The 8,525-nt window shown below is 46.0% G+C and overlaps 1 protein-coding gene across 1 annotated transcript; it reads right to left on the bottom strand.

Moving 5' to 3' along the window:
- Positions 1–2,674: 2,674 nt before the first annotated feature.
- Positions 2,675–3,556, bottom strand: LOC119368507 (auxin-responsive protein SAUR23-like). Its single transcript, XM_037633746.1, has one exon. It carries the CDS (start codon positions 3,554–3,556, stop codon positions 3,149–3,151), a length of 408 nt encoding a protein of 135 aa, XP_037489643.1. The 3' UTR covers positions 2,675–3,148.
- Positions 3,557–8,525: the final 4,969 nt, after the last annotated feature.

Raw genomic sequence — 8,525 nt, 5'->3', positions numbered from 1 at the left:
GGAGAGAAAGAGGGAAGGATGGAGACGCGGGGTGCAAGCGGGGTTTTGGATGGGGCGGGAGTGTCAGAGTCGTATGTGTCAATGGTCCGGACTCCACAAAGACCCCCTCCCCCTAGTTTTCTTCCAGTCCGCGGGAAGACGGAGAAGCACTGGTTGGCGGAGTCATGTGGGATGACGTTGGATAGCAAACTGAGTCTAGAAAACGTTGTCCGGATGTTTACGTTCGATTTGAGGGTCTGCTTTGAAGATGCCCTAAAGTCCTATAAGATAGATTTTATAAACATATTCCAATATAAATTACCTTTCGAAGTTATATTCTGAAGACAGTGTTGATATTCAAGATGACCACTATTATATGGCACCTTGGTCTATGCGACTTAACCTTGAAATTTTGATCATAAGCCCAAGTCCATCATACTACTTGTTGATGTCGCCTATTGGTTGTGTGCATGATCTACGGTTGCGAAAGCCGGAGGAGATATTCTCTTCCATTATGTAAGAAATTATGGTCGCATCCACTTCTAAGCAAATGGTTATGCTCCAACTTGTCGAATGCGCCATCACGTCGCTCCACTCTACTAGATGCACATAACCTTCGCCCTTCCTTCCAATTATTGGAAAAGAAACAATTCATCTCCATCATGTTAATTTTCCTCACGATAGTCATGAACTACTCAACTCATTTTCGCAAATGGTTTTACGAGTGGTTGACATTCATTGCTCAATTCTCAGTTGTTCAACCATTTTGGTCTGAACAACCCTTGTTGGGTATGGTTGGACGATGCATGATTTGCTAGAAGGACAATTTTTCATGATGATGCAGGTTATTAACTAGCTTTTTGTTTGACAGCAATTTCATAATGATTTAAGCGTGCGCTCATAACCATATTCTCCTCGGGTATTCACTTCGGTGCCTGGGCTCACATGAACCCAGTGAGCAGTAAAATCACTAAAAATAGACTTTTCTTTCCAAAAAATCTGTTTTTTTTTTTGCAAGGAAGATGTGCATGTGCGTGCAAAATTTGATAAAGTTTGGACATTCAAGGAGCGCGCGACAAAAAATACCAAATCAGGCGTGAACAATGTTATTTTCGAATGCTTCTCATGTACCCAAATTTCAAATTTTTTTCATGAGCTCCTCGAATACACACTGACATCACACATTTGAGCATCTTTCATCACAAAAATATTGTATTTTTTCTTCTGTTTTTTCACGTTTTTACTATTCATGCCCGGGCTCATAACGCCTCTCTCTATTCTCTTGCCCTTTATTGCTTTTTTATGAGCCATCATACGACAGAGAGGTCCTCTTCTCCGACATCAGCATTAATTTCTGTGGGAACGGGACAACAGCTAATATGGCAAGGAGGTTGTACATGATTTGATTTGATAATTGGCATGAATATTGTACATGATTTGATTTGATAATCAAGCCAATAATAAGCCAATAATAAGCTAACGGGACAACAGCTTATCGTGCTTCCCCTAGAACTAGATGCTTTACGTGTCAAGTAGCCACGGCAATTACGCAGTTGAGATCATCGTCGTTTGTTTACATAATTAATTAATCAGCTTACGCACGTAGTGGGTGGCCCGTGACCGTGAGTAAGTGCAAGTGATGACTCCATGAATTACATGCATGCCCATGCTTGTCGTGGTGTGGCATGTGGCCGACTCTGCAACACAACCATATAGTGCAGGTACAGCTACATTTGAATACGACTTTCACCGCAGAAATAATGATAAAGATTTGCATACGACTTGAAAGGCAGTTTGATGAATGATGATACTGTATCACCTTCGCTTTTCAGATGAGCTGGGTAGCATACATGATGCAACGTTCGAGCAGCTAGAAGCTTGGGCGGTGTAGTCCGAAGAACATGGGTTGTGATTGTGAGCGACGCGCCAATCATCAGAAGACAGAAGCAGTACTTGTAGTTGATTATCACGGACTCACGGTTAGCACAAGCAAGGCAGTTGATAGTGTAGCGCTCTCATTTTCAGATGACCTGTGTATGTACATATACATACATATACGTACCGATCTAGCTAGCTAGAAACTTGGGCGATCTAATCCGGAGGAAGAAGATGGGTTAAGTTGGTGACGTGCCAATCATGAGGAGGAGCAAGGAGCAGTACAGCAGTGCTTGTCCTTGACGGTCACGGCTAGTACAACAACTAGGCACCGGTAAGGAGCGACGCCGATGCGTGCATACGGCCGGCCGGTTACGAATGTACATACAGTATACTACCGGTATACTGTACTACACTATACGCACACGCTCTAAGATTAAGACTGGCTTCTCCCTCTCCCTCTCCGACGCATTGTTTGCGCACATGCACTGCGAGTAGATTAGGTTATGAGATGATGTGATCCCGGCCGGAGCCGGAAGGGGGAGGTGGCGCACGAAGTTGGGTTGGAACAGTCGACGAGTCCACGGGACGCCGCCATCGTCGCTCCCGCCGACGAGATTCCCGCATGTGCAGGCGACGTCCCCGCGCCGTGAGCCCGTGACACGTATACGTACGTACGTACCTGCCGCCGGTCGCCGGAGGCCACGATGTATTTGTAATCCAAGCGGATATATCCCATGGTGGAATCATGAGCTGACAAAATGAGGAGGGAGACAGGGAGCCGCGTAAGTTTCATAAGAATGGTCAGACCCTGCGTGGCTGCGTGGTTTAACCCGGAAATGTCTGACAGCAACATGTCCAAGATCGGCAAAGATTGTGCCGAGAATGAGCAGTATCTGCATGCAGAGCAGAGCAATGTAAAACAAACTAACTAGTCCACCTGTCTCTTGCCGCGCAAACAGTTCATGTGTTCACCTCACTAACGCCAGCCTCTGCGCAGGCCGCTCCTTAACCCCGCCGGCGCCCGCAAGTTCGCCGCTTCCCTTCGGCGCCGAATCCGCGGCGGCGTCCTCGCCCCTTCACGGTTGTGGGGGCACCGCCATTACGCTTACGCCGGCCTTGGATCCCCGATGTGTCATTGCTTGTTCCGTGCGCGGGCTCGGCCAGTCAGTCTTCTCGGCTGCGGGCCTGCGGCAGGCATGGGAGATGCTCCCATCTTTTCGGCGTGCAACAGAACAGCAGCCTCCGCCGGAACCAAAGCGCCACGGCTAGTCTTGCGGCCACGATCGAGCGGTCACCACACCAGCTTCTCCACCGCCATCCCCTGCAGGAGCGGCCGCGCCGCGACGTCGCGGCTGGTGACGACCGGCACGCGGCAGCAGACCGAGCGGCCTCGGCGGTCCTCGGAGGACACGCGGCGGAGGACGTCCAGGAAACGGTCCTCGTCGCAGCAGGGCAGCGCGACGGGGCCAGGGGTGGACGGGAAGCCGTACTCCTCCTCCGACTGCCGGAGCAGATCACGGAACACGGGGTGGTTGAGGTGCGCCGCGCGCACCACGAACCGCCGCGACTCGCTGCCCACGCACACCGCCACGTGCCCCGCCGGCACCGGAGCCGTCGGCGCCGCCGCGGCCCGGGAACGCCACCGCTGCAGCGTCTGCTGGAGGCGGACGATGCTCTGGATCTTGCCGCATTTGGCCATTGCTCCCTTCTCGCCGGCTGATGGGTGCTCTGTTTCTGGTGGGTTGATGGCGAGGAGGGACGGACTTGGCGTGAGGATGCTCTGCTTTTCGAGGAGAGCGCGGCGTGGAGTTTTTATAGGCCGATGCTTGGTTCGTCCAGTTTGCCGGTGTTCCTCGGGTTTAGCTTATTTTTCTTTACCTACACTACTAGTACTAGGAGAGTATTAAACAATCAAAAAAGAATTTTTTTACGTGCACTCGGTAATTAGTCTTACAAACCCGCAGGAACCAATCAACACCAACGATTAGGCCCATAATTTTCAATCTAACTGTCATCATTGATTTAATATATTTTTGTGGGGTATGCTTAACAATTACAAATGACTGACCATGCTTCACCATCTACATCTACATCTACACTACTACTCCCTCCGTCCGAAAATACTTGTTATCAAAATGGATAAAAAGAGATGTATCTAGAACTAAAATACATCTAGATGCGTCCCTTTTTATCCATTTTGATGACAAGTATTTTCGAACGGAGGGAGTATTAAACAATCAAATAAGAACTTTTTTACGCGCACCTCATAATTAGTCTCACAACCCCGCAGGAACCAATCATCACCACATGATTAGGCTCATAATTTTCAATCTAACCGTCATCATTGATTTAATATCTTTATGAGGTACACTTAACAATTATAAATGACTGACTGTGCTTCACCAGGGGAGGAAAATATGGAACTCCATGGCCCGCAGCCCCTACAATCACGCAGTAAAAAAAAGAAACTGTTCGCTAGGAAGTAAGCACACAACGCACCAGGCTACGTTGTTGACGGACGCGAGCGGACGCCGCAACCACCGCGGGGATGAGCCGCCACCAATCTTCCTCGGACGCATGCGAGAGCAGGCCATCGCCCCCATCGTTCCAGTAGGCCGTCGCCCCCACCGCTCCTCCTCTGCTGGATGCCAGCGCAGGCCGCCGCCGCCGCACCGCCTCCGGTATTCACCGACGTGCCACAATCTCAAGATCTCGCCTCAGATAACCTTGGCAACACGGGGTAGGAGGAGATGGCCCCTCCCATCCTGTTACGCTTCCCGGCCCATGCGGCGCCGCACTGCGCCGCGCCTCGGCGCCTCTCCTCCCTGTCGTGCTCCCTCGACATCCAGACCCTAGCTCGTGCGTACGTGAGGAGGGCGTTGAAGAGGATGTCGAGGTGTCTCGAGCCACTTCAGGATTTCCTTCATCTTCCTCCTCCATGTAAAGGTATACACGTTCTCCTATCTAAACTTGGTCGTGTATAAGATCAGGAACAAGCAATTTGGCTTCCAGCAAAGTATTTCTCTTTATGTTTCTGTGATTTGATAATACAAACACATAAGGGTATCTAGATCCGCTGGTGGTTGACGATATGTTTCTGCCTTTAATAAATTCACACATGCAATTCTTGTAGATTGATTGAACTGTTGAACTAAGTGGATGCAGAAAATGAGTTAGTTTCTCAATAAAAAAGACTGCCATTTAGCACGGCGTTGAGGTCCACTATTCTATACATGTGACAGATTTTAAGAATAATGAGGTTTGATGTATACATGTTTCATTAGTGATAGCAGCCTCTTGCTTCTTTATTTTAGGTTCAAGTTGATTAAATATTGGTTGATCTCTTATGTAGGTACTCGCGTTGTCTCCACGATACAATCTTGAGTTTGAACTGTAGTATTGTGTCACTAAGTTGAAGTGCATACTCCCTGCTCCACTGAAAGCTACATCTGAAGATGAAGAGCAAGCTGAAACGACGCTATGATCAGGTTAATGTTCGATCTTGTGTTAGATCCGGGACTAATTCGCTGGTGCATGTCAGTGTTGAGTGTCTAACTGGTCGTGTATCTGTCAGCAGTACTTATTAATAGTTCGATGTGCCTGTAGACTTCTTGGATATAGGTTAGCAGATATGTGGAGCTGTTACCCAACATTAGCTCTTCAGAACTGAAATACAATGCCAACCAACTATTTTTTTTCTTTTTAGTTAAACAAATCTCATAGTATAACGCAAACCTACTATTTATTTTCTTTTGGTATTGAAATGTTCATTTTTGTTTTGCTCGATATATGTTGATGCTCACTTCATTCTGCTACAATTTTCCTCATGAAGCCTTGTGTTGATGTTGATGCCTATTTGTAGATATGGATTCACCATTCATTTTCTTCTATAAAACTTCACTACTATCCTACCTTCGTAATCATCTGCTAAAATTTTAGTCAAATAGGGTTTTGTTAGTTCAAAATTTCTTTTTGGCGGGCTACAAGAATGGAGGTTGTGTGGGAAGAGATTGTTGTTGCTGAAGGCCAACTATTGTTGTTCTGTCACGCTGATATTGAATATGCAACTACCTATCCAAGCTCATCAAGCACAAGTAATTTTTTTCTTCATAGTTCACTTCTCATCGGGAGGGGCGTTTTGGCTCCCGGGAGCACATGCTCCCCGGTATGTGCTCCCGGGTGAACAGTAACATGAAAATATATATTAAATGTTTTCAAAAAAATTCTGTAATTTGTTGTGGATGTTAGTGTTAGTGTCACAAACATGCTTGACAATTTTCATGCGAAACAGAATAGCAGTGTTTCGTCGGTGAAAATAAATAAATTTGGTGTGACATTTGTTTTGCCTCAGAATTTGCAGGTGGCATTTGGATGTGACTAACAACACAAAAAAAACTGTTGATTTTTTTGTCATTTCAAAAATTATTTTTGGGCCCAGGGGCACGTGCTCCCGGGAGCCGAATTGAATTTCCAACTTCTCATCTTGATACATGACGATGTGCTAAAATTTATTATTTTACTTATAATAATAGTACAATGACATTTTATTTAGAACACTGCCAAGTCATTTATTTAATTCAATGGGTACATTGGTATGTTGCTTAGAGCGGTTGTTCCCCTACTTCATCGAGTTGTGGCACTTAATGGCGTTGGTTGAGACAATGACGTCAAAATAGAAAGAAGATTATGGAAAGTTGGACTTGTAAGAAAATAATTATATTACCGTAGATCTATAGTAGATAGAAAGAAAAAATAGTGATTGTAACTGAGTACTTGAATATGTTATTCAAGGTTCGTAGAATAAGAAGGATGCTATTAGTCTGAAATGTGAATGTAGTAGCTTGTTTGGGAGGAAAATGAATTTTCGCATATTATTGTAACATTAGGCAATACGTGCGTTGCAAGTGCGTGCTTACTAGTTATGAAAATTCTTCCTATGTTTGGTTTATTGCATGCGCAAAAGATTAGCACCTAAATCAGGAACATGTGCTATGATGTGCCTGGCAATATTTCCTCCTTGTGAAAATCATTTCCTTCTCACTTCAATCATTCGGTATGTCTATTTATTTTGAGAACACAATACAGACGCACGCGCTTATATATACGTGCATATACTCATCCCTATGAATATACACAAAAGTAGACCCTGCCTCTATGAAACCTCCGAGAGACTGAGTCGGCATATCATCTTGAGATTGACGAAGTCACCACAGGCGTCTCGTAGTCGACGAGAACGTCTCCTCCCCTTGAACTTGCATCGCCGCAAATCCTCAAAGAAATCCAGAAAAATGCGAGCACCAGGACTTGAAACCCTGGTGGGTTGAGGATACCAGTGTCCTCCTAACTATCCAACCACTGGTTGGTTCGCATATGTCTATTTTTATTTGTTCGTGTGTATACCATGCAGCGTGAGTCGCTGTGCAAATGCTTAAAACCCCTCATTTGATAAATGTCACGTGCCAATTTTTTCAGGCGACGGTCGATTCACTTTGCGCAAGGCCAAAGGTGGAGACGGCGAGGCCGGACCATGCATGAGCGGGAATGAATCTGAAACTTGACGGTGTGGGTTAGAAGGAGGGGGGTCATCAGAGTTTGTGCAGGTCCGGTGCTTAGAGGAATGGTCGCGGCGACGGCAAGCAAAGGCCGTTGTGGGGGTTGATGGGAGAGTAAGGTGGTGGGCGGCAGTGCCTGTCAGCCACGGGGAGGTGGCGGGGGTCCCCAAAGTTTCTGCATGTCATGGGGCATAGAGGGCAACAATCAAAGGCGGTTGGGGGAGGGGAGGGCAGGGCGGCGAGGCAATGTGCGGTAGCGCCCACCGGCCGCGGGGAGGGGGTAGGCAGGCAATTGGGGCGGGGTAGGTGGGCGGCTGCTGGAGGAAGAAGAAAGGGAGGAGCAAGATAAACTGTGCACATCCTGTTTTGGGTTGATAGATGAAAATCTAGCAGTCCTGATGGAAAGTGACTAATGCCAATGAAATTTTCAGGCACCTGACGAACATGCAGTCTTTAAAACCCTAGGTATGTGTTCTGCTTATACTCCACTTTGCACAAAGCAGCACTTTGTACAGAAAAAACGGTACAAAGATGACCGCCATAAAAAGATACTACTCCTTTATGGACGGAAATGAAATTGATTTAGGATGGGCAGTCAATTAGAAGATAAAATCCGCTTATAACGCTTGTAAATATCTGTAAAAATATACTAAAAATTCCAGAAAATGGGGTACGAAATAAATTGTTGCAAACTTCATGATTATTTGGCAAAAAATTATTTGTAATTTTTCACATGATGCAAATAATCATATTTATTTTGAAGTATAGCATTTACAAGTTGTAATTATTCTCCATGTAGGCGGATTTTGCATTATTTTCCGAAGCTTTCAAGTAGTAACAATTTTGTTAGGTTCAAAAAGCCGTAGTCAAGCTCTCAAAATCCCCTATAGGATGAAGAAAAGTGCCACAACCCCAATAAAGGGCCATTCCTTTTCATATGCAGATAATGAGAAACTGCCCAGAGAATAACTATGTGTAAAATCCATTCCCCCCAAAAATAAGTTGGAATCCAGTTCTTTTCGGTTGTTGCAATTTGAAACAGTTGTGTGAGTTGAGCAGAGAGGCGAAGAGCGGACGGTTCAGTCGGGCTATAACAGCATCTCCACTCGTGCCCCC

Source organism: Triticum dicoccoides, chromosome 2B, assembly GCF_002162155.2.
Source record: "Triticum dicoccoides isolate Atlit2015 ecotype Zavitan chromosome 2B, WEW_v2.0, whole genome shotgun sequence".
NCBI classification, from domain to species: Eukaryota; Viridiplantae; Streptophyta; class Magnoliopsida; order Poales; family Poaceae; genus Triticum; species Triticum dicoccoides.
Note: the sequence above shows the minus strand (reverse complement) of the source record. Positions and strands in the feature narration are given on the sequence as shown.